This window comes from Passer domesticus, chromosome 10 (assembly GCF_036417665.1).
Source record: "Passer domesticus isolate bPasDom1 chromosome 10, bPasDom1.hap1, whole genome shotgun sequence".
Classification (NCBI taxonomy): domain Eukaryota; kingdom Metazoa; phylum Chordata; class Aves; order Passeriformes; family Passeridae; genus Passer; species Passer domesticus.
The window spans coordinates 19,754,339-19,781,594 of record NC_087483.1 but is presented as its reverse complement, the minus strand read 5'-3'; the positions used below and the strand labels follow the sequence as shown (position 1 = coordinate 19,781,594).

Here is a 27,256-nt window from a genome sequence, read left to right as displayed (position 1 = left end):
TTTATCAATCAAGTGTCATCAACTCTTGCAATGGGTGTGCTGCTTCTTGAGGTATGAGCTTTTATATGGAAATAAATCAGGGTGAATTACATTTTGACAATTCCTACAGGATCATCTTTAGAAGAATATATTATATATCCTACAACATGATCAGCCTTTTATTTTACATGCCAGACTTACTCTGGGCTGTGTGTCCTCACTAATCCTGTGTGCATTGCAGAAAAATGAGCTGCTGCCCACTTAATTCCACTGATAATCCTCCCCTTTCCTATGTGTTTGTAGTCTCATTCTTAGATGCTGGATATGGAGACTTCTCAAGCAGCATTAAGTTTTCCACAATGGAAGAACTACATGTTTTTCTTAACCTTACACATGCTGCTTTCCAAATAGGAATCCTTGTCCCAAAAGGAGCTCCTCATGGAGACACATTATACACATCTGTTCTCCAAGAAATGGAAGGGTAAAGTAGCAGGAAAGAAGAAACAAGAAGTAGTGAAGCACCAAAAAAGAAGAGAACTGCAGTGGAAGCTGACAAAGCACCAGGATGGAAAGGCCATGTGAGTTATAACAAGCCTTTCCAAAGATGAACACAAGGCAGCCAAGGCAGAGGCCCAAACGATGGTGGAAGGGCCAGACCCTGCAGTGCAAGCAGTTCTGTGTAGGAGCATTTAGAACACCTGACTCTGGTACCATCTGTGCTCTGCAGAGATGTGACACATCTGAGATTGCAGCACTAATCTGTTATGGGAATGTGGTCCCTAAATGGGATACTGAACCTTACCGGACATGAACTTCTGATGCTTCCTTCATTAGGTCTCCATCTATATTCCAAGGGTAGTTTCCTTCTGCATTCAGACACACATTTTCCTTGGCATCAGGTCCACTTTCAAGCCTTGGTTGTACTTTTACTTCTCGAACTGTGTAGGTCTCAACAAAGGGAAAATTGAACTAAACCAAACACAGAGAGACCGCAAGTGAAGATGAAAGATGCAAGTGGTAGCTTAAAACAAAATGGGTTACTTGAAATCAAAAAGCTGGCACATTTTTTGTTCTAAGTAGGAACATTTAACTCAAGCTTTGACCACATGAGCTATTATATATTCCAGCTAGTGTTTACAGATTAATGTGTTGTTTATATCCTAAATAGTGCCTCAGAAAAAAAAATAGTGTTCCATTTGTATTCCTGTATTGGACTCGATCAACCTGCAGGTAAGGGGGTATATTTTGCACATACCAAATACTTTCAGAATATGTTAAAGTCCAAGCAGATTATTTCCTGTGTTCTGTTCATTACTACCTGTCATCTTGTCCTAAACCAGGCTAGTTAGAATTCTAGTAAATTGTTGTCTTAAGCTTAAAGGAGGACCCAGATCTCCTTGTCTGATTTGTAACTACAAAGGCAGAGAGAAAAGCAAGGCCTTACTCCAAAAGCATAACTGGAAAGTTTAAGCTATTTCCTCAATTCAGCCATTAGTGCTGTCACCTGAATTTTCACCCATCTCTCCCCCAAACTCTCTGGCTGTAGATGAATTCAAACCCAAACCTTCCTGTTACAGTGATTTCTCACAATCCCAGAACACTTGAATGAGAACCAGTGTGCTTGGGCCATGCAGTGGGCTTTAGGCAGCAATAAGATCTGTGCTTGAATGCTTCATTTTTCTCTTCCACAACTGAACTATGAGTACAATTTTGAAATACAGTTCTGCAAACATGACTAGATAGAATGAATATGTGCTAAAAATCAATGCTCACAACCCACTGCTACCAGCACATCATGCCATGACCTGCTGAAATTAGCAACTTCACCAATTTCTGACACAGTTGTGCGATGTCCCCGCAGTTCTGCATTCTTCATCTCTGCACTACACAAAATTCAGACACAGTATGCATTTCCTTATTGTGGTGGAAGGGCTTTACACCCATAAAACTATGGTACAACAGAAACACAATTTAAACCACAACAGATGGACTGAAATAGGCTAATCTGTATTAGTCTAGTGATTTAAAAAAAGAAAAAAAAAATCAGATAAAAAGGGGCTAATGTATTCTGACAGGAAGCTAAGTCTCCTTACGAGAATGCTAACATTAACTCTTGCAGCTTGTCTACTTTCACGATTAACTGTTCTTTTTATAATCACCAGAAAGAAATTAAGGGTACCTGATTTCTTGCACTGGTGTATCTCTTCAGATGCTTTATAAACTCTGTTCGAGAAGTATTTTGTACAACAATAAGAGCCATGCTTCCATTGTTCAACCTGAAAAGCAGACCAAAAAGATAATTATCTTTCATCATTAATTTGGAAGCATAGCAGGCACTTCAATAGCCTAGATTACAAAGAACTTTTTTTAAAATCTACAAGAATAAATTAATAGGATAGTCTCAATGGTTTTTCAAATCTTTTTGCTGACCCCCACCCTGTAGATCAATAAATACAGTTATTCAGGATCAATAGATTTACAACATACATTGTAATAATAATAATAACTTGTAGTCCTTTATCAATAGCCATAATTTCTTGAATACAATACATATAATCTAAGAAAAGCTTGCTTTTGTAATAACAGGTGGCTTTTAAACATCAGGGATCACAAACTTCTCTTTATACTTTTCTCTCCAGCAACAAATAACAGCTACCATAAGTGCTGTGAGGCAGAGCTGTACCCAGAAAACAGTGCCAAGGTGCATGGAAGCCCCCCCAGCACAGACCCAGTGCAGATGGGTTCCCCCACCCCCTCCACCAACACCCACACTGCCCTAACAAAGGTGCCATCTCCAAATCACACTCTCACAGCAGTTCTTAGTACAGTTCTATTTATACCTCTCACAAAACAAAATAAAAGTTAAGGACTGAGAGTTTTGTATGAGGTAAAACAGTTGTGTACCAGAGATTAAACAAGAAGAGCCCCCACAGTGCAGATGCTCAGTGGCTCTCAGTATCCAGTCACCACAGGTATTTTAGCATCTTTGAGAACTGGGACTCAGACTGTGAGCTAGTGCCAGTTACCCCATTCCTTAATGGCCTGTAGCTGGGCACAGAAACTAACACCTGGAACATCCACGCAACCATGCCTAAGTCCCATCTGAGTTATACAGACAGATCAGTGTTCAACAAGAGTACCTGAGAGAGATGGTGTATTTCCTATCTTTTGCACATGTATTTATTTATTTATTTATTCAGCATCTATGTTAGGAAAATATCTTAAGAGTGTTTAAAAAAATTACTTGCAGCCTACCATCACTGAAAGGGATAGTTCAGACACCTACTGACCAGCTGCAGCAGGAATGTTCTCAGACTATGGTAACAGCACTATGTGGGAGGGTAATTGTTACATAAACACTAAGCAAGTCACCTGGCACAGCAGTACTTTGCTGATTCAGGAAAGAGTGATGATGACATTTAAAAAGTTGCCTCCTTATCATATTGTTTCAATAAAAGGGCACCGCAGACTACTGGGCATTCAGCACTAGGGCCTTTCATCTTTAGAAATTACTAAGAATTCTCATTAATTCTCTAAAAAGCCCCATCTGCAGTGAAGTACAACACCTATGCTGTGAAAAAGACATCCCCAGGGCTCACATAGAACAGACAGTTAAATGTATCTGGACACGTTTCTGCAAATTTAGACCAGTGTAACTGGTGTTATAGGCAGCAAAAGCTTGCAACCCACTTCAAATGTCTTCACATGGCAGAAACCTCTTGAGGAAAAAAGAAGAGAGAGAAGAAACCCACATGAGTTCCTTCCATAGTGGGCCTGGAGTCTCTAACAATCAGTGCCACGTTTTTGTTTCCCATACTGAAAAGATTTGCTGTCAATATATTATTGACAGTCAATACACTATGACAAAGGAAGCTCCTGTTTGAGTCTACCCTTCCTTCTCTATTAGCTGACCACACTTCAAGATTATTTTTAAAAATAAGAGATGAAAGAACAAAGGGTATTCTTACACACACACACACAAAAATAGAGAGATCAACTGAGCAGCTACACTGGGAGAGAAACTGGCTCATTCAAACCTGCAATAACTGCATGGAGTTGTCACAAAATTACTTGTCACTGAGAAATAGGGAAGAACAGATAGAAAGGGAAAGCAAAGCTAAAATTCTCATCAGAATTTTCCAGCTGACTGGAAAATAAATGCAGAACAAAGTTCCTAAGACGGGAGAGCATCAGAGCACTATCTTGAGGACTGTGAGATTAGCAGGACTCTGGGAGCAAAACAAATTTCTCATTAAGAGTTTACTCATAAATAATTTGGTTCTACATTCTTTCCAATAAGTAAAATTCTATTAAATAAGCCATTAATTTTTAAGAAAAATACCACATAATCCTTCTCCAATTTCAGCTAGTGATATAAATATGAAAGAAAAAACACTCATTCCATAAACTTCCCTGAATGTTTTTGGTACACATTCATGTACACACACATGAGTCTCTGCATTCTTTTTTTGAGGGAGAATTTTGTACTTTGCATACAACTACAAAATTTGCACTTGCTATTCTGCTCAGTTGCCAACTGGATACAACAGGCACAAATATTTACCACCTAAGAACTGCTTTGGTCACCACAAAGCAGGCTCTCAATAAGGAGCTAATGCAAAATGAGTCAGTGTCAACAACCAGGTTACATACTCCTTTGTTTCCCCAAAGCCTGCATGTAGAAGCTTCGCTTCGTTTCTTAAGTTCTGAGGGAAACCAACCAAATAATAACAATAAGAAAAAGACAAGTGTGAACTTTAGTCCTTAACAACATGAGAAAGACTCGTATTTCATTTTTTGCTGGCTGTAGAGCAGAAGACAAGGGCCACTTTTATATTTGAAAAAATAAAATTAAATCTAAGGGTGAAGTTTCCCCATAAAGCCAAATCCTATGACAGATGACTGCTCCATGACTACTACTTAAGTCAGACTTGCCAACTAATTTAATCACAGCAATTATCCACTCATAATTCTAGTTAGACTGCTTGACCTTATTTGCCTGATCCAAAAACTGATTACAATTCCTGGGATTATCGAGTCTGCTGCAGTCTATGCTCCCTCCCCCAGTCCAGAGGGACTAGACTACCTAAACATAGGCTGATATTCTCGGAAAAGCCAAGGTCTTAAGGTAAGATGTCAGAATTTATAGACATGACTAATTCTCTAAACCCATACTGACCTCGTATTAGGTGCCAAGCCTCTTGGTGCCATTGAACACAGACAAGGGATTGCCATAATGCTCACATTCAGGAAGTGACCCTGAATTTTCTGCCATTGATCCTTGCTACCTAAATATAACAGAGTAATTCTATATTACTCTAGTTAATCAGCCATGGTTCACTTTAAAATTAGGATTAAAAAATCCTAAAAGCAGAAACTCACCTTTTTTTGTTCTTTCCTTCTTCTTTCTAAAAGGGTGGAAACATTTGGGTTAAAAAAATTAAAGTCAGTAGCACATTTAAGCAACATATACATTATAAAAAAAGTAACATATTAGTGGAACTAAAAAAATCAATAATACTGAGTGAAAGAATGCCTTGTAACAATATCCTCTATAACAGTCTACAGGAAACACTTTACAACATGTACAAATGTGCAGGTGTCAAAAGAAATTTTTTTTGAGATAATATCACCTGTTGATTAAATGTGAACAAAGTAAAGAATCTGTACAATTTTATTCTTTAAAGACACATTTCTGTAGCTTCGGAATTGCTTGAGTCAATTTTACTTACCTGTCCTCCTCATGAGTGTCTTCCTGTGGAATTTGTAGAGGGAGAAATGATAATTCACATTCCTCTGGCCTAGAAAAGTATTGACATTTACTATGATGAAAACTAGTATTCTGACTGTTAGACACACTTTTATCAAAGTTAAGATGATTTTAAGGAGATTCTGAATGTACAGAATTTATTTCCTCTTCAACTTGTAAGAGGGATATACATCACATCTGAGTTAAATCTGTCTAAAATTAAAATAAACTACTGCTCTCTCTGTCTTTTATGAGATTTATTATTTCACTTTCCTCAAGAAAATAAGAAATACTAGAAAAACATAACATCTCTTGGCATACTTGAGATCTGCCAGGGTTTTGATGAACGCAAAATCCTTCCTCTGGCTGGAGGGCATCCAGCGGTGCTTCTCTGCCAAAGCCAGCGTCCTCGCCCCAAACCCAAACATGGCCGAGAACCCAAAGCGCAGCAGCTTCCTCGCAGTGCTGAAAGTACACACATCTACTGCCTGAATGTGCCCTAAAATTCCACAGACAGAGAACAGAAAAAAAAAAAAAAACCTAAGTTTCAAATGACACACAACTTACCATTTCTTTTTCATCTACTTTAGCTGGGAGAAAAACCCCTCCAGACTCCTCTCTCTCTCTAGGAAATGAAGTTTTACTAATCACAACCAGAATCAACCAGATAAAATTAAGACTCTGTCGAAGCAGTAATTTCAGATGCTTGAAAATGTTTAGCTACTTCATAAGGCTGCAAAGGGTCTGACTCTTAATTTTTTCCACATTTTCAACAAGTAGAATCAAGGAAAATGTAATATTGCTAATATTTGCATAAATCTCTGCAACTGTTTCACCAAATATATGTAATGACTGCACATTGTACTGGAGGATATATGGGAACTCTTAAACATAGGGTTTGAATGTATTCATGTTTACACTTATAAAATATAAACATATAATTCTGTTCAAGATAGGATATATACATTTTTTCTTTAATAGACCCTGAGCATCTTCCACGGCATTCAGGATCTCTGATTTTTAAAGAAAGAGAGGTTTAGATTTTGCCTGTAAAGGGTTTTGTATTATGACTTGAGAAAGAGAGTAAAGGCTCTTCCACTGCAGACTGCAAGACCAAGAGAAGAGATACTCAGGAGGGATCTCACTCTTTTTTCTCTTTTTAAAATTTAAAATAAAAGTTCTAAAGAAAGACTGCTTTGAGAGTAAAATTAACATTTTCTGACAAAATATTTGCTACTGGTAAGACCCAAAAATATGTTGGTTGCAACTACCAACCTACCTTTCCCTTTTAGCATAATTACATTTTCACATTCAAAATCCATTTATTGTGCAGACCTAGTGGCAAATGGTACAGTTTTTTCTACGAATAAAGCTTTCTTATAGAAACTGTTAGTATTTAAAAGAAATGCACCTGGAGCTAAACCCACGATAGAGTCATGTGGGTTTAAAAGACAATATAGTTACAGTGACACAGCAAAATGCTATGTCTTTACTGAGCAAGTGGTTATGACAAACTTCTACACACTGCTTTATTATTTATAATCTGGTAATGACTGTAAAAATATTTACCCATTACAATGTGCAATGTTGCTGTCACTGCATGTTTAATACCGTAGAGTGTATGGGCCAAAATATTTGTAGTACCTGTAAAAGTGAAAAAAAACTGCTGTAAAAAACATGAGAGATATAGAATAACCAGAAAAATATACACAGCCTTTTTAATTACTGCATTTTCAAAAAAAAAAAAAAATAAAGCCTGCCCATAAATTGTCTTGTTAAGAGCAGAAATGCTGAATAGTATTAAATTCAAACCTTTAAAACTTCCAGAGGTCTATAAAATCTTCTCTGCAAATTCATTCATAAGTGCCATAAAAACAAATCAGTGGGAGAAACAAGCTTTTCAAAATATTGCCTGTTTGGGGTTTTTTAAACCTTAATCATCACTTCTTATATACCCAAGTGCTGTTCTAAGGAATTGGAAGGCAGATTATCTAAGATGTATTTGGGGAATACTTTTAGGTTGGACCCAGGCAGTGTAAAACTGTATATTTTCCAAGCCAAATTATATTTAATCTAGTCAAAGATAACTGCTGTGCTTCTTGCAGGCTACATTTTAGGTTCTTGGAATAGTAAATAACATTAATTACTGCACATCACAGGTAAGAACTCAATGACTGAAAAACGGGGAAGGCAGAATGTGACATCTGACAAAGAGGTGACTTGCACTCAGTGCACCAGAACTGATCCACCTCACTTTTATTTGTCACTGCCTGGACACTGGCAGCCAGTCGTTCTACCAGCCACCAGAGAGAAGAGAAGAACAGATTTTGAAACAAGGGAGTGAATAAATCAGGTGGCAAATAGAAGAAAAAGTCAAACCCCAGCAATGTCAGCACAGAGCTGAAAAAGAGAGTGGAAAATCAGCTGTCAGTTTGCAAAGGAAGAAGCAGAGTTCTGAAGGCCCATGACTGGTGGTGATTGGTATGTCAAGGCACTTGACCTGGGTAAGAAACATGGAGATATATATGTAAATTTTACCCTTCTGCTTTAATACCTAGGACACAAAATACTGTGCATCAGCTGACTTTTTAATATAAATTTATTTTTAAAATCATGAAGAAGGAGCAGTTGTGTCTTTCCTAAATAGGTATAGTTTAAAAAAAAATTCAAATTGATTTTTCTCATATGTGGCATTACTTAGCCAAGCAGCAGAGCAAAATAATTCACCTATGGAAAAATAAAGGACTGCCATCAAACAAGCAGAATACTGACTTGTTCATACCACTGATTAAGGGATGAATAATTCAATAACTGTTTAATTAAAATAACAAAAATTACATAAGAATAGTTTAGAATCTAACATTCCCTTATGAAAATGAGCTCACATAGACTTTCAAATTATTTTCTTGTTTCAATTATTTAATAAGCTACAGCAGCAATTGACAATTCTGGATGTTAAATTTGCCCCAAGTTTTATGGAAGAATTACTTGTATTTCTAAAGTAGGGGAAAGAAGAGAGGAAAGGGAAATACTGTCACATGTCAAGCAACAGGCACTCAATATTTAAATAAGCACTTAAAAAGTATAATGTAACAGATTGAAAAATTTTGTTTATCCTCAAATTCTGCTTTGATGTCATGCAGAGTGTAGGAAAAATACTGAATTTGCAAAGACTGATATACATAATTACAAAGCTTTAAAGGCATCATGCCATTCTTATTCAGGAATATATTTTTGATTTTTTCCAATAATTTCTCTAAATAAAAAAAATTAGTATAACTGGGAATCTCACAGATCACCTGTTAAGTCCTTAGTGCACCTTAGCCTCTGAAAGCAATTCAGAACTTCATGGAAAAGCTGCCATACATCAGAGAGAGGAGCTCTGTGCTCCTGCTATATGAAGGAAGTGAGGTACATCTTTTAAGGTAATAGATACCCAAAATCAGCAAAAACCCTACTTTTGACCTAACAAGTAATTCTTCCCAGAATACTACAAGTATATGCCCAACTCTATTTCATGTTTGAATGACTTGACAATATTTCACGTTTGAATGACTTCATGTTTGATTTAACTTCCAGATCCAACTAGTTCTGCTTTGCCAGTGAAGGTAGCTAAAGATGTAACTCAAAAACACTCAAATATTTCCTTCAGTCAGTATTATACAGCTCTTATCAACTGTTATGAGTCTGTCTCCAAAACAAAGGAAATCACACATACAAGCAGCAGATCGTTACAAGCCAGGCAAACCATGCTTACTTCCTGTGTGTCAAGACAGGGCAGTTGTTATTCTAAAAAAAATGTTTTACTTCTCACTGAAGATCAAGCTAATTAATGAGCACAAGGTGCAATATAGTTTGGAAGATCAAGCTTGGTATGAGTTTAAGCTGCAATCCTGATTTAAGAGTAATTTGTCAATGCAGATGGCAGCAAGATACCAAACAACCACAGCTGAAGTCGGTACCAATCTTCCAACTGACTTTAATGAGACTTAAATCTCATTCCTACTAAACAGGATAGGCACAAGTAATTGCATCCTTCTCTTAAATCTTTGGAGCTCATTAACATTTGCAGAAGTAAACAAGGCAAAATCCCACCCTTTCAGGACTCCGAAGAAGATAAAACAAGTTCTGTGTTCAAAAACAACAGCACCACATACACTCTTCCACAAGCTGAAGAACGAGACCAAGCACAGTTTTGTGGGAGCAAGTACCATCATATTGTCTAAAAACTCCACTTAGTACATGCCTATCAGCACTTTTGATCCCAATAATGACTGAATAATGTGCCTAATTAACTAAGTCCTACACAAGCAGGATGCCAGACAAAATAATCCAAACCAAAACAAACAAGTAAACCCAAAACCATGCAGTCTATAAACAAAGCACAAACTATAAAAGTTATACAAAAATAATATGAGCCTTTCTGATTCTAATGGTGATTCAATAATGGTTTTAATACCACTATTCATACTCTCAAGTAATCTTTTTTCCCCTATGAAAGCTCAAGATATTATTTACCAACAACAACTGTTCCCCTGAACACTATCGTATTACTTCAGAGACTAAAAACCTTTGATGCCCATGACTTGCACTGCTCACATATTAGTAAGTCACATTTTTAGTTCTCACTTCAGCCACTCAATTTAGTGTGAAAAGGTTGTATCCATAGAATCCCAGCATCTCTATCATCAGCATTTTTTACAGAAACAAAGATTTTATTACTCCAAAATGCAATTCTGTTCAAAATATCAACTGATTTTCCTGACATTGCAAAAAAATTCCTACTACCTCCTTTCCACCAAAAGTGCAAAAGCATCGCAGTGAGAACAGAGTATCTGCAGGTCATGTAAAGCATGACTGATGAAGGTACCAAACAGAAATTGTAGAGAAAAAAATTGTCCTTGGAAGTGCAAGCACTTCTGCAGTACAATTAACTTAATTAACCAGACGACATGAATATTCATAAGGCTGTTAATGTCTCCCCCATCCAAACAGATAAATGTGATGTAATGACTTCCTAGTCAAGCATAGCTAAAATTCTGATGAAAACTGCACCAACATTTTGGTTCTTTGCCTGAAATATCACAGAAATTAACAGTCCCTCAGTAATATTTTATTTTCTGAATTAATTGGGAATCATGAATTTATTGATATGAACCACTTTGGAGCAAAAGGTTCACAGGCATCAGATATGGATTGTCTCTTGTTCTGTAACAACTGGATAGCTTTTTTAATGTCCTTCCACAGATCCCCCTCCCCTTTCTCTGTTTCCCCCTCCATACAGTTTCTTAGCAGTAGTTCCCATAGCAACAAACACTCTTGCTAATGGCCAGCAGTACAACTGCAGGCTTCCCCACATCTCATCCATTTGATTTGGACCACAATAAGGCAGCTCAGTAGAGTATTTCAGTAAAAACATACTCCCCTCTGGACCTCTCTCTTCAGGAGGTAAATTGTTTCAAAAGCATCTTCTTCCCATCAAGATGACTGAAAGTTCAAAATGCTGTCTTAAGTACTTATTATAGAGGCTAAAACCAGATTTTAAGCCACCCACATAATACTATCCTGTAATTCAGTTGTTGATTCTACTTGGCTGGAAAATCCTAATAATTTTGTACAATGGATTTCTGGTGGGGAAAAAAAGTTAACTGACCAGAGTTACATCCTCATGAGAACAAGTATCATTCTTACCTGTTTCCTATTTGAGTACCTCATGGATAATCAGGAATACGGAAATCAAACAACAGATTATTTTTAAGAACCTATTAGGAGTTTCTCACAAGATCATTTTATAAACTGTTCTGATCCTCTTTCACAAAATCAATGCTATCCTGTGTAAGAAACCCTACAGAATTCTTTTGGGTTTACAAGTCCTTTCTGATCACGACATATTTGTCTTAAACTGAGGAGAGAAAGCACCAATGAGAGGCACAGTGACCTACACACGACGTGGAGTCAGGGGCTGCAGAGATTCTGTCTCAGCACCATGGAGATATTCACAGTAACTGAGCTGGTAAGTGATGGCCCAGCTTCTGTACTCAAATTCATTACTTCATGTCTTTGGGATTGCTGTCTCTTTTACCAAGGGTTTTTTAACCCGAGAGAAAGCTGATGTAATCTTGCTCCTTTACAAGCAACTAATGCTCCTTTTATATGTGCAAACCAAACCAAAGCATTTTAAAAATCTGTTTCCTTAGTTCAAAGTGACATGCTCCTTTTTTTGTAGAAAACTCAAAACAGTGATTTGCTGTTTTACTGGCTGTAGAAATGTTTTCCTTACCAGTTAAAAACATCTGAGAAACTATGTCAAGCAGTCTTAGCAAACACCCACAACACAGAGTAGTGTTCATGCAAAAATACCTCTCTTCTTTTCAAGAGAAGTGATTCATACAGTAGTCCAGAATCAACCCTGACTGTACTGATTTGTGCTGGTTTTGGCTAGGGTAGTCAATTTTCTTCCCAGTGGCTGATATGGGGCTGTGTTTTGGATTTGTGCTGAACACAGGGTTAATAACACAGAGATGTTTTTGTTGTTGCTGAGCAGAGCTTACACGGAGACAAGGCCATTTCCTCTTTGTACTGCCATGCTGGTGAGGAAATTGGGGGTGCCTGGGAAGGTGGGAGGAGACACAGCCAGGACAGGTGAGCCCAGCTGACCAGAGGGATATTCCAGACCATATGACACCATGCTCAGTATATAAAATGGGGGAAGGGTGGGACACTTGAAGTGATGGCATTTATCTTCCCAAGCCACTGTTACGTGTGATGGGGGCCCTGCTCACCGGGAGATGGCTGAACACCTGTCTGCCCATGGGAAGCAGGGAATGAATTCTTTGTTTTGCATTGCTGGTGTATGCAGCTTTCCCTTTTCCTATTAAGCTGTCTTTATCTGAATCCAAGAGTTTTTCAGCTTTTACCCTTCTTTTACCCTTCTCCCCTGATCCCACAGGTGGGGCAGTGATCAAACAGCTGCATGGGGCTGGGCTGTGGCTGGGCTTAAACCACAACAGCTCTTGCTGAAGCCTTCCTGCTGGGCACAGCTACTCTCCCAGGAGGGCAAATACAAACACAGAGGAGAAAGGACACACAAACCCCCCAACACAAACAAAATCACACCACCAGATACAAGTTAATAAAAGAGCAAAATGACTTTTTAAGAGAGACATATTTTCATGTCTGTAAAGCAAAAAGTAGTTTTTTGTACACCTTTTTTTTTAATAGAATGCACACAATGTATTTCTGGGACACCATTTTAAAATAGACCCGAAGCATGAATCCAATTGAGAATTCTGCCAAGAAAACTGGAGATGCAAAAAAGGAAAATCTAGAAAACAAAGTTTTCATTTGGTATCATTTCTGTCAGGAAATAAGACTGAAACTTGATTTTGTATGGATCAGCTGGAAATTGTTTTAGTTTTATTCTTTCACAGCTTCTTCCTTCAGGCAAAGAGCTCATCTGTGCCATTACTATAAATTATCATTACAATTTAAAATCAAGTCATTTGTAATCAATATAAATCACCAATTTAGGACATTTATTCAATAGCTCCCTTACATAACTGAAGCTTTAACATCAAGAACTGCCTTTAGTAGCCAAAACTGTAAAACATGCCAGAGGGACTAAAACCAGATGACTAACAAAAGGTAACAGTACCTTTCATTCTCACCTGCTGGTATTACTCCAAGAGGAACCGGTGCTCTGACAGGCTTTGATACATATTCTGTGTCTTTCCCAGCATCTATCTGAGCTCTGAGCAGCAGCCCATGAGCAACTTCACTGACAGATCCATCTCCACCAACACAAACCACCCTAATACAAAACAAAAATACCAAACAGTTCAAAACAAACTCTTTCATAGCTGAACAAACAAGTGGAAGGCAACTACCCCACACCATATACATAATGATATTTCAAAAAGCTAGAATACATTCTTTCTTTAACAACAAGCTTGGGTTTCACTGTCAGATCAGTAAATGTTACCTCAATGCTCCTTAAGCATTCTTATTTCTGCTTTCTGTCTGAGTAGGAGTAAAACTTGAAAACTGTCAAAGTTTTTCTTACCTTGCCACACATCATGCACGTAAACTGATCAGATTGAAGGACCAAACACATGTTTAAGTGCCTCAGTGGAAAAGCTCTTTACATCTTTCAATGCTGACCCATACAAACATTCCAATGCCTTTTAATTGCCCTTACAATAACAACTCACCAAATATTGCAATAAAATGAAAAACCACTTGAAAACAGCTATTTTCATACACTATGCAGGCAGTTGAGGGATTTAGCAAAGTATAAAATCCTAGTGCCAGCAATCCTTTGCACAAAGGTACTTAATCACTGCTTCTGGAGCACGTAATTAAACTCCCACCTGCTGTGGCTATAGAGAGGAATGCATTTGTCTCTAAAAGCTCTGCTACAGCAAACCTTTTTTTTCCTTGTTTTTGTTTATTTAAGTACATATTACAGTGATTCTCCAAATTAGTAAACATATTTTAATTACAAGAATAATACATTCCAAGCATTTATGACAGATGCATCATAGTTACTTTGGGAGGATTTCATCTAAATTATATTCTTTTCACATATCTGTATGAATGCAGTTGTGAAAAGATGTCCAATCATTCAACCAGGTAAAATTGGTCAGATCTTTATAAGAAAACACTCATTATGTTATTAACGTTATCAAATATTTAAATTCAATTACCTCACAATCTTTAACATTTTTTTCCATTTCTATTATTATTTTCAAGCTGATTTTTCATCTCTAATTTTTAGGAATATTTCCTCTATCTAGCTAAACACTGCCACATTAAATAAAAAAGTACAATATATAGCTTGAAGAATAGAATATAAAAGTTTGAAGCACATTTTCTTCCTGCTTGCAATCAGGAGTCATTGTCTTTCTTCTGACTTATTTTTTTGTTTATTCCCAGACATAAAATTCTCTGTCACAGTAGCAAAACCAGTTAATCTTTGAAGTCTGAAAAAAATGTATACCCAGAAGGACTTGTGTGGATTGTCTTCTGGCTATTAAAACTTTTGAAAACAGATATATTTTCCTCTGATTTCGGAGTGCTGTGTAGATAGAGTCCAAGGAATAACATGAAAATGCTGCTAATTTTGATTTTTACTGTTTTAGCATTAATCATCAAGAGTTGCCTTTTTTGGCTGTAAATAGAGACACCACCAGGCACCTGGGATTCCAATGCTAATCAGTGAGAGCCTGCTATGCATAAGGAGTAGAAAGTCTTGAGCAAACAAATTTTACTTAAACCTTGAAGAAGAAAGAGAGAAAGAAACATCTTCCTGAGAAAAAGAAACATCTATTTAACCATCAGATGCAACTTTCTTAATCAACTATTCACTAAGCACTGACTAACCAGGCTACTCTAAATATCCTTGATACTTTAGGCTCCTGACTAGGGAAGAAATGTATGTATGGGCATTGTCTATTTCTGTCTCTGTACAGACAGGAAAACCCAGCTGAGATAGCAGCATCACAAATGCAGTCTCTCTATTTGTCACCAAAGCTCAGCCATAAGTCACGGGTAAAAAGCCAAATTAACAAAATGCCTCAATTTTCAGTGTCCCTAAATAAAAAGTGGATAGCAAAAAAATATAGAGTGTATAAGACATCTGCCTGTGATCCTTCAAAACAGAGTAGTGACTGGGGAAATCAGAGAAATTATAAATACAAACAAACAGCTTTGACAAAGAATTAATACAGCAGTGTCACTTTCAGAAAGCACTGAGATATAAACTTTCAGTTTTCTACTGCAGATCATAAACTTCGGTTTACTTCACATACTGTTAACATGGAAGGAACCCTCACTCTCCCAGAGATAAAATCAAGCTGAGAAATTGCGTTGCTATATTGTTTATATACTGCAATGTATTAAAAAAAAATGTTGTCTTGCCATTTCTACATTTTTGTGTCTCTGAAAAAAAAAGAGGAATAGCTAAATAGGTAGAGGTACACATGCCTATGGTCTTTCAAAAGGGTTCTATTTTTCCTGCTTGGATCTGGTTACTGGAGAAAGACTTACAGGGGAAGTTCTCTGTGTCTACCCAAAGATCAAAGATGAAACAATTCAAAGATGACTCAGTGTAGAAGATATTTGTGAAAGAAGATACAATCCAGGCTTTTTCTTCTTTATCTTTATATTCTTACAAATACAGAGACTGAAACCCTCATGAAGCATATTTCAGAGAACTTTATGTTTATTTACCATTACTTATGAATCCAAGATACATTTCTGTTTTCAGTTATTAATAAATAACAAAGTATTTAATGAGAACTGAATTTTCCAGGTTTCATATATATGAGAAGCAGTGTAACTCATTAAATACCCATTCACATAATTTTGATTGGAATACAAATTTAAAAAATTATGAGATTTTCTAACCTCCATAGTGACTAACCAACTTACCCATCAAATGCCTGCAGTTCACATTCTTTAAGTACTGAGAGAGCATGTCCTTCATATTCAGTTACTGTGGAAAACATCGATGAGCAGCAGATTAGATAATTTTACATTATTTTGTCCATCCAACGTAAGGAACACAGAATAATTCAATTCAGATTATTTTTTAAGTCATTAATGCATTAAAAGTATGAGAAGTTGTATTTTACAGTTATGCTAGCTAAAGGCCAAACACTAAATTTCAGCTGCTATCAAACACACGGTTATTTCATGCATTGAAATTCAGATAATTCAAGATGTTTGTCGCATCAAAATGCAAGTTCTAGCACTGACACAGTTGGTAAACTTCAGGAAAATAAGCATATCCTCAGTTAAGATAGAATTACTTCAGGATCAATCAAAGTTAATTGCCTTTGTGTTAGGATATGCAAATTGCTAAATCAAAAATAAGAGGAGTTAAACACAGAAGTATGAAATCAAGCCAAATACCAGCGACAACAGCATATAACACACAGAGGAAGGTGGCACAAGTATACACCAGAGTTCATAGCCTCTGGAGGAAATGAATCTGTCACTCCACATTGATGTCTCTGTGTTTGCTGATACCCTGTATAGTACTGTAAATGCCAGTGAAGGCAGGATAAACTGGCATACTACAGATGGCACGAAGCATCATAACTACATTTAGCATTTTCTAGGGCAGCTTTGCCAGAAGAGACAGCCCAGCTGCAGCCACCCATCAAAGATTTTTGCTGACTGACATGACACTTGCAGATGGATTTTTTGTGTAAGAATGTGCATCATTATATGCAAAATTACATTAATCTTTCATGCTTGTCTGTCCCTGGTGCTCACATAGTTCAAGGCTTTTCTCCAGTGTTCCTAAACACTGTTAAAATTATTAGTCTTGATGTCTAAAACAATCATTCCATAGCTGTACCTGTTCCAACAGTATTTCTACAGACTATTCAAAGGCTGCTTACAAGAATTGAAAATACCCCAATCTCTTCCTATTTAAACAAATACACAAGTATGTGTGTGGACATAATGCGTGTATATATCTCTTCTCCCCAAAAATGAGAAGGAAAACAAAATCAAAACAAAGGTGATACAATTTTTACACTTCACACTAAAAAATTGTTTATATTCCCTATAAATTCAAAATCCCCCAATCAGTACCAGCAAGGTTCTAATGTCTGGTGTTTTGAAAATTCTTAATTAAAAAAAACAGAGTTGTTTTGATTATACAGAAGGCAGAGATTTATCATTTTGCTGCAGAAACACCTATCACTATAATAACTTTTGGGAATTATTTACAGAATTTACTTCCATGCAGGGCCTCTCTGGAATATCAAAGCACCTTATACAAGCTACCATATTCAGCCTTGCATTGCCAACAGGAACAATGCTTTTATCAATATCTGTAGGCTGTGTGAAAAGTGCATCATGCAAAAATGCAGAAAGGTTCAAATATCTTACCATTGCTTAGCTGTGAAAGAAACTCTTCCCATGAAAATACAGTTGGTTACCAGGTTACATGCCTTTTTAAACGAACATGATGACATTTAGAAAGTTATGAGTACAGTCTAATTAAAATGGAACAGTAAATAAGATTTATTTTGTAACAGAAAACATGCTCAGTGCTTTCCTAATGTAATGTAAGTTATGCTTACTGTTACAGAATTAATTCACTCAAAGAACAAGGACATGAAAATAAAGACAACTGATGTCTACAGAGAAATCAATAAAGGCAGTAAAAATTACTAATGTTAGCCAGATTGAGAGCAAATCCATCCTCTTTGCATCTAATAGCTTAAGTTTGGAAATTATGTAGAAAAACTGCTCAAGGCTTAAGATTGGGGAGTTACAAGAAAGTTAAAATTTGATGAAAATGACAGAAGATCTACTTTGACACATCATGACAAAAAGGCAGTGAAAAATGAGGTTTTCAGGAAAAACTTTGTGAGAACCTGTAGAGAATAATTCAAGTAGAAAAAGAACCTAGAAAAATCCAACACAGACATAAAAAGACCATGTCTGGAAAGTTTTCTGCAGGCTTGACAACCTCCAGAAGGGCATGTATAAATCATTCTGATAGCTAGAAAAAAAGCTAAGTGTTTGAATATTTGGCACTGTTCCAATTTGGGGGGAAAACAAACAAAAAAAAAAACCTACTCAATGTATTTCAGTAATAGGAAGAAAGCTCTTTTCATTGTTTGAGAAGGATCCAGATCTCATTTGTCAAAATCATTATAACAAGAATATTATTTAGTTATTTTTGACCATTTCTAATGCATAATTTAGAAAGATTTTCTTTTTCAATAATGTTTTGTCCTAAAGTGTCAGACGACAGTATTCTGAAGGAAGAACACCAAAGGTGCACCTCATTTGAACAGAGTCACACATACTCCAAAAACACTCTAACATCCTCTTCACAGGGCAAGCAGGAACCAGGGGCCTGGCCTCTACACATAGAAAAATATAAAATAATATAATAGCAATATAAAATTAGTTCAACCTTCAAAAAAGGGGATACTTTCATGTGGCACCTAAACATTCTAGCACTCCTGCCACAGAATGGAATGCCAAAATCAATGGGATTAACTGTTACTGATAACAGTTTTTTCTCATCCAGCATCAACACCAGTTATCTGTTGGTATTTACCATATGGTAAGTTTAAACCAATGCTATTGGTCCAACTCTCAAACATGCCTTTCTTTTGTGGTTCTGCCCTAAAAATAGGAGTTTGGGAAGGTTGTTATTTTTACCCAAAAATCCAGGTTGTAAGTGTGCATAAATGGAAGCAAAAGAGTCAAGACTAAGAAGAGAAGTGAGACAAGCCAGGATTCTGTCAGGGTTTCCTTTATTTATTTTTCTTTAAATATGTGTAAGACTTTGCAAGACATTAATGTATTTCTAAAATACTAGCTCCAGTTATCACAATTTGCCGGTACTTGCAGGCATCTCAACAGTGGAGTGAGCTTTTGCAGAACTCAAGTTTTGGAAGAGTCACTGTTCTTATCCTAGCAGTCACATCCCAGCACAAAAAATTGCCCAATTTTTAAAAGAGGACATATTTTAACTATTGTTTCACCTTAGCCACAGTTCAAAGTACTGCTTCAGTTTAAATTTGCTAATTCACACTTTCTAGAGCTCTAAGCACTTCAGAGATTTGCTTACTGCATGTGACAAAAATAACCCAAACACCCAGCAAAACACAATCCACTCCATAACACCTTTGTTTGTTTTTTTTTTTACTGAAATTATTAACGTGTAGCACACAAAGCCATTTGGGGAAGGGAAAAAAAAAAGAAAATGCTACAAAAATTTTAACTAATTAGAAAAAGTAAATGCTACTTCAGCACTCACTTATTTACATACATGTCTTTAGATTGCCATATGTCCTTGGGTAGGAGAAAATATTTCCACTCCAAACTTCTAAACACATAAGAAGTTTATTCCAAGAGAAGCTATAATGAAGAATAAGATCTGGAAAGCCTGATCAGAGAGGAAGTAACAGCTACCAATGTACAAGACTGGCTGAGGAGAGCTCTGTCTTTCAGCACTCCACTGTCAATCTTTGATGTTCTGAAGTGTTTTTAGTAACCTGCAAATTTATTTTATATGCACTAGAAGCTACTTCGTAGGTTTAAATTTGCTATAAAATTTTTGTGCTCAACTAATTTTAACTTCTCATCCAATGATTTTTAAATATGTGTATGTGGCAAAGTCTAAATGTAAACTATCTTCAGTGCAAAAATTGTACAAAAGCCTTCACAATTTCAGTATCTAATACACCTTTGTATGCCACCAGTTATTTAATATTGGCCATGTTCCAAAACAGCAGGAACAGCAAGATGCACGCTCCAACCTCACAAAATCCGAAACAATTATGAGAGGAAAAAACCCAGTTCTATTTACTTGAAATAAAGTGCTTGGTTTTATTAGACTAGGGTACCAGTGGGCAGGACTTCTACTCAGCACCCAACACCACCCTCTTTTTTAAAAAAACCCCATGATTCTTAATTATTTAGTTCTCTACTAGCTTTGAAAACTGCAATGTAGTTTTCTCATTTTGCCTGTAGGAGGAGTGTTAGGCAGCTAATAAGCACAGGAGTATTTCAACATCGCCAAAATAACCTTAATTAAAGGATAGGCCATTAAACATGTTTCTGGCTCATCTCAGTAGTCTCCTATTAAAATTTCAAAGACAAATAATTTAAAAAATAAACTTAAAACTGTTTTTATTCCACTAGTAAAAATTTTTTAAAACCTCCACAGATTATATTCACAACTTGTATTAAAACTTTTTTTTTTAAATTGTGACCAAACAAGGCTAAGTCAGTTTCTAATATGACAGCATCATTAGTCTGTTCACACTATGATCCATGCCTTCCAGGTCGAAAATATGTCTGTGAGAATTAAAATTTATATAAAGCTGCTGGCATTTCCTCTCAGTTACGGGTAGTTAAGAAATCATTGCTACAGAATTCTAATACAGACCACCTTTTTCACATTTCTTCTAATGTGTCTTTAATCTTCAATTGATTTTACTTTAAATTGTAGGCTAAGTAGTTAAAAAATACATTGATACAGGGAATAGAATTAAAAAGACAATTTTCATCTACCATTATTGCACTAGTCTATTCTCATGGCTAAATCAGATTTTATCAAAATAACTTTTGGCCTGCAACCTGAACTAGTCACCAGTTCATAAGAAATTTAAGGAATAGCTACAACATGAGACCTCTTATAATTTAAGCTGACACTGATAATTTTCAAGTCAGTTATAACAGACATAGGAAAAAAAGACTAGTTTACTGGTATTGATTGCTGTAGGTGAAAAATACTGAATCAATAAAAAAATTACTAAAGCACTTTTGAACAAAATAAAAATATATTGTGTTGTATAAACTAGAGTTCCAAATGCAGTACTTGCAGTCAGAGACAATAAGGATTAGCAGTAAATTCAAATTGTCTCACATGCTTAACTATTAGTTTCACAAAGGATTAATTTATACTTCTGAAGCAACTTACCTGTGACATCAGTTTTTATGTCAGCAAGTTTAAAAAGAGGTGCAACTTTTTCATAATAAATGCTAGTGGCTTCTCTTTTATGGCTGCTTGGATTAACAAACACTTTCAAGGATTTAGGTCTGTTTTGAAAACCTAAAAAGAAAACAAAACATTCAAGATTACACACAACCTGACTATTTTTGCAGTTTAAATGTTTTTTTTAAAATCAGAACCATTACAATACTTTGACAGGATAAGTAAATTACAGTCTAAAAAAGTCTCCATTTCTTCTTGCATTTGTACTACTTATCTTGAAATTACAGTATTGATGAATTTTGTGTGCACAGCTAATAAACAGCTGTAGGAACCTGAAAAGAAGTGTATATGTCACAGCCTAGTTAAACCCTGATTCAGGAGCAGGGCAAGTGTGACGTTTGGGCACCAAAAAAGAAAAAACCACAAACACAGAAACATATCCTTGCTGGAATTTAATGACTCCCTCCCAATAGGCATACAAAAGGAACATCCAACAAAACTGACACAACAATCCAACACTTTTCTGAGAGTGCAAATCAAACAGTCCAAAGGAAATTTTCTCATAAAGGAAGTTCAAAAATATATGTTCTCTTGCACATTGATCCCATGAAGTAATTTTATTATTTGAAACATGGCATTTTGTTGAAGAGTATATAACTCATACTAAACCAATAACATTACTTTTCAAATTCCCTTTCCTAGAATTCCTACCACAGTTCAGCAACGCTGCTTTGCTACAAGAAGCAAGCAGTGGTGTGCAATACTGCTCTTCTTTTGGTGTTTATTTAAAATACTTTATTTGAACAATTCTGAATTTTGTTTCAGTATCAGGGTAGACTATCACTTTCTTAGCCAAATAAAAGCTAGAATATCTGGCAAGTGTACTGCTTTCAACATTCAAGAACAAAATTAGTAGTAGCCCACAACTCCAAAGGGAGCCAAGAATGAAAGCACATTTTCCTGCCCCATGAAGAATACTACTTCCATTTTTGCAGCCACATGTACCCTCAGAGTGTCAGCAGGGACTTCCTGCAGCTCATTCCACTTATTCTACCTCAACAATTGAATAGGAACAATTACTCAAAGAAATTATAGCTAAACACTATTTCAACATTAAAGGGGAAAGTATTCCTTAATTATCAAAACATAATTATAGAAGTCACAGAGATAATTTTTCCATTTATTTCAATACATCAAAGAATCTTGAACAGAAAACTAGCTCTTTATCCAGTTTATGTCAGAAAATTTAGAAGAGTTCTTAAATATACTGAAGGAAATTATTGGATCAGTTTGCTGCTATAATCACAAAATCATACATAAAAAAATTTATAACCATGTTTATGTCAAAATATTGCATAGAGTGCCAAGTCATTGCAGAGCAAATTAATCCTGGAGAATCCTGAATGCCTGCCTAACAAGCACCTGTGTTCAAAAGCATCTCTTTCAAAGGAGGAAAAAGAAAATAGGGAACTTGGTGAGGACTGCGACTGTGCTGTAGGGATGGGCTGCTGTTCATGAGGACCATGATCAGCTACAAGAAAGATCTGAGAAAAGCCTGATGATGTTCGATAAGACAAATCCAAAGCCCAGCACGTGAGCCAGCCAAACCCTCCAAGCGTGGGATGGGGAGCAGGGAGAGCACTGGCAGCTCCAGTGAGGAGCACTGGCAGCTCCTGAGGGCCCGGAGCTGACATGAGGGACCGGTGCCAGGGCAGCCAGGAAGGGCAGGGCCTCGCTGGGCTGCAGGAACAAGAGGGCAGCTGGCAGTCCAAAGGATGTCACCACAGCCTTGTTCTCAGCATCTCCCGAGTCTGAAGCTGAAGAACTGCCCCCACTTCCAGGCCTCCCAGCAGGAGAGAGATGAAGGCAGCAGGTCCAACACAGAGCTGCCCCTAGAGCAGGGGCCGGAGCAGGCCGCAGGCAGGAGAGCCGGCCTGGCCAGCCCCAAGGACAACATCCACCAAAATCTTTCCTTGAGCATCTCCTGTGAGAGCCACAGGCCACCAAGCCAGGCTTCCTGCAGGTGCAGGGACAAGGAGGTCATGGACACAAGCGGCACAAGGAATATTCCAGTGTAAAATAAAGAAAAACACCCTTCACAGTGAGGGCAGCCATGGATGACCTTGTCCATCCTTAGAGATTTTCAACACTTGTCTGGACATGGCTCTTAGCAACCTGACCTTTATTAGAAGCTCACCTGCCCTGAGCAGGAAGCTAGAATGGACAGCTCCAGAGGTCCATTCCAACCTAAAATCTTCTTGATTCTCTGGAAACAGAAAGAAGCACTGCAGGTATGTACTGCAGTGGAATTTCATATTACAGGAATTACAACACAAACAAGGAAAACTAAACAAAAGCCCCCAAAGACTATTAATACACACAAATAATAATCATAAAGACATGATGTCTTAATTGAAATTGAAATCTAGTAACTGGTATTGTTGCGGTCCTTTAGAAGTTATAAAAATATTAAGACCAAAAAATAATTTCTCTGACTTTATCATTTGCCTAAAGCATTAGTAAAAATTAAACGGAGAACTTATAAGAATAAGGACTCCTCCTTCAAAAGAGAAAAATTTAACCAAATTCATACATGTGCTGTCATGTTTCATATCTTATTTACAAGAAACTGTGATCAGCTGGTCCTCCTAACACTCAACCCCCCACCAACACCCACAGCTAAAAAACTGTAAAAACTGACTTCAGTCATGGATATCTGACTATACCTTTAAAGTTACAGAAAACAAGCCAAAATCACACCCCCAAACATACAAATATAAGAGTACAATGGACAAAGCAGGGAGAAAGAACAGGACAGTACAGTTTGTAGAAGCAGAGAAAGCAGACGAAGTGTCAAAACTTCTGTTACCCGTTCAGTGTGAGTTACAGTTCTGCGAAACAGGCATCAGGAGAAAACTGAAGGGAGAAAAGCAAACATCACTATCTCACTTCAATGTTTTTTGCATGTGAGATGTAAAAATTTAACCCTAGGTGGCAATACAAAGTTTCAAAAGAAATCCTACAGAGGCAAAAGAAAATAGACTTTTCAGTTGGTGGGGGAAAAATCCTAGATTTTTGAGGAAATGGTTTAATTTATTTTTTTAAGAAAAATTAATTTGTTAAACCATTCTAAACCAGAAACTGCATTTATGATTATGTATACTGGGCTACTGCTAAAAAGCATATCAGAGTTAATACATAAATCCCAGCAAGATTTTCAAGAAACAAATGAATTCACAGGTTCAAAGTATTAAAATATTCTCTTTATGACTATTTGAATATCAATTTACGCTTTTAGAGAGACAAAATATTTCATTGATGGAATTATTTTTCACAAACATTTGAGCAGAGATAGTGCCCTACTGAAGTGATTTTATTTGTGCCAAATAATTGCCAACTGACATGACAGGATGATCATGACAAAATTTATTACTTTATCATTCTTGGTGTGCACTGGACACAGAACACACCAAAAAACTGAGTTTAATGAAAGCATATCCTGTAACAGCCAAAGACTAAACTTTCACACAATGTAATTGTGAAGCCTCTTTAAAGTGTTTTTGAATAATAATCTTTTAATTGTCTTTAAACAACATCTATATGAATGAATCAATGTCATTGACTACTGTGTGCAACTGATCCCAGTCTGCCAGCCTTTTGGGGCTCCCCTAACTGGTATTCCGTTATTGTTTTCCCTGGCTGCTCCATTTGAAACGAGCCAGCAGCCTAAAGCAGGAAGGCCAACTGTTCCCCTAGTACTAACAAATGTGCTAATATGCACTAGTTTAAACTTGATCTATCAAGTGAATCAGTGAACCATGAAGGGTGGTGGGTCAATCAGGGTGTTCCGAAAACAAAGGCTCCTAGGGCAGCAGAGACGCTGTGCTCAGACATACATCTGTGCTGCTTTCAGGCCCCAGCCTCAGGAAAATGGGTTTATGTTACAAAAGTTAAGAGCCTGGAATCATGTCATTGCCACCTACATTTATAAATACTTTATACAACATTAGGAATATTATACATGAGAAAAACTAACACCATGAGACAGAGTCGTTGATGTAACTATGGAGACACCGCTGTTAATATTAACTAAGTGAAGTTAATGTTTAACATTAATGGTTTAATTAAAACTTCATGCATGAAGTTTCAGGCTTTCATATCAAATCCCTGTGTGATAGATACTATAGAACAGCAGATAAAAATAAAATGCACTTTGTGCTTTTTTTGCTACTTTATCATTTGTTCTTAACCACATTTATTGTCTTTTGTTAGTTTAAGGAGTTTTTAAGTAAAGCTTTTACAAATCAGCTATTAGTAAGTCTTATCTTGTTAAAAAAATGGATGAGCATTGACAACTGTACATTTTCTCTCATTTTTGAGCCTGCCTCAACCCTTTCAGAACCACTGTGTATTTGCACGTGCAGAGGATTTTGGATGAAACAGTGAATTCTACTGACACAGTGTGTCCCCACATGCCATGCCTGTAAATCCTGTACAAAAAGATGTGACGTATAAATGGAAATCACTGATAGTGGGGTGTGCACCAGGGCTGGCACAAGATAACAGCACACTAGACCCTGTCTAAACTGTCCTTTGGGGCCTTACAGGAGCCAGCCCAGAGCCAGGGCTCCAGAGGTGCATGAAGATGGCAGTGGTCATCTTACAGCAGTTTAACACACATGTGATGTACAGATCAGATTTCAGGAACACTCTATCAGTGAGCAAGCTCTTCGTATCTAGCTGGCATGCACTGGAACAGCAGCAACAGCAGGCAGAAAATAAGAACTTTGTCAAATAGGGGAAGATGGTGGTACATATATTTTGTTACCCTGTCACACACCCACAGAAAGAACCATAATAGCAGTCACTGTAACTAAATTCTAAACATTTATATCTGTGTGTGCTCATTTACATGATAACAGGCTTCATAAAAAAATTACAGCTCAGTTAAATTTTAAATTGAAGTACTCTGAACACAAAGTCAAAGCAAGAGAGGACACTCACTGTGAGGATAATAAAAACGAACAGGGAAAAACCATTTATGGCATGACATGTGTCATGCCAGACACAGATCACACTGTAAAAAGAAAACTGTGTACATGAAACTTCAGAAGAAATAAAATCTTCATTAGAAAACTCCAAATAAACTTTTTCTCATACTATCACAAATAAACTCACTATTGTTGTTCCCTAATTAATGTACATGCATAAAAACCTAAAAACTTGTCAAAGAGTAAGGTAAACAAGTAGAAATTTAATTTATTTGCAGAGGAAACACACCTGTTAGTAACACGTACTCCCATTTGTCAGAATGTCTAAATATTATTGACCAAATAGATATATATGTTCTACTTTGATAAATCACCTGCTTTTAATTTGATCCAGCCCAGAAACAATAAAAAAAAAATCCTTCAAGTAAATAATGCAGCTGTTAATGAAAAATTACTTTGTGATCAGACAGACTGGGGGAGGAGGGAGTGCAGGGAAGTAATATTTACTACTTCAGAAGGATAAAACCAGAAGCAGCCAATTTGAGTTCATTAATAAGGATGACTCCAGCACTATTACAAAAAAAAAATCATTACTGTTTCACACAGAAATATCAGCCACCAAGAAATCAACAGAACTCAGCTGCATCATATAGTTTTAGTTCAGACTTAGAATAATATACACATTAACAACTGGTATGATGAGGGTTTCATTTGGTTTATCATCTCTCTGAGTCCTGTTTGTTCCTGAAGTAGAGGGCAAGGAGAAAAAAATGTACTGATCAGAGATTCAGAAAACATCTGTACAAGGTCTGAGCTTCTGGAGAAAGACCGAAGCAAGAACTTGAAACAGCATTGCACAGAATACTTTTTTTTTCAGGTTCAGGTGGCTTCCAATTACAAAGCTATAAAACACAGACTGCACCTCGAGGTCAAGGCAACCTGAGCTAGAGATACTGCAGCTTTTTTTTCTGTGAACATATGGTATCACTGCTCCTGATAGATGGAGAGTAATCTAGGTACAAAACAGACATTTGCTCCTTATGCAAATGTCTTTGCCTT

The 27,256-nt window shown here is 36.7% G+C and overlaps 1 protein-coding gene across 2 annotated transcripts in view; it reads right to left on the bottom strand.

Annotated features, from left to right (window-relative positions):
* The window catches only part of CERKL (ceramide kinase like), a 52,677-nt gene that overhangs the window by 3,103 nt on the left and 22,318 nt on the right, over positions 1–27,256 (bottom strand). For both annotated transcript variants that reach the window (XR_010369173.1, XM_064434280.1), the window contains exons 3-12: positions 21,192–21,323; positions 16,160–16,223; positions 13,396–13,538; positions 7,298–7,372; positions 6,050–6,227; positions 5,712–5,780; positions 5,362–5,387; positions 5,159–5,267; positions 2,159–2,255; positions 782–948 (exon numbers count right to left, since the gene is read on the bottom strand). Coding sequence is in view for 1 of the 2 variants with exons in the window: in XM_064434280.1 (XP_064290350.1) it covers positions 782–948; positions 2,159–2,255; positions 5,159–5,267; positions 5,362–5,387; positions 5,712–5,780; positions 6,050–6,227; positions 7,298–7,372; positions 13,396–13,538; positions 16,160–16,223; positions 21,192–21,323 (1,060 nt within the window). In the remaining variant the exon portion in view is untranslated. The remainder of the gene's footprint in view (positions 1–781; positions 949–2,158; positions 2,256–5,158; positions 5,268–5,361; positions 5,388–5,711; positions 5,781–6,049; positions 6,228–7,297; positions 7,373–13,395; positions 13,539–16,159; positions 16,224–21,191; positions 21,324–27,256) is intronic.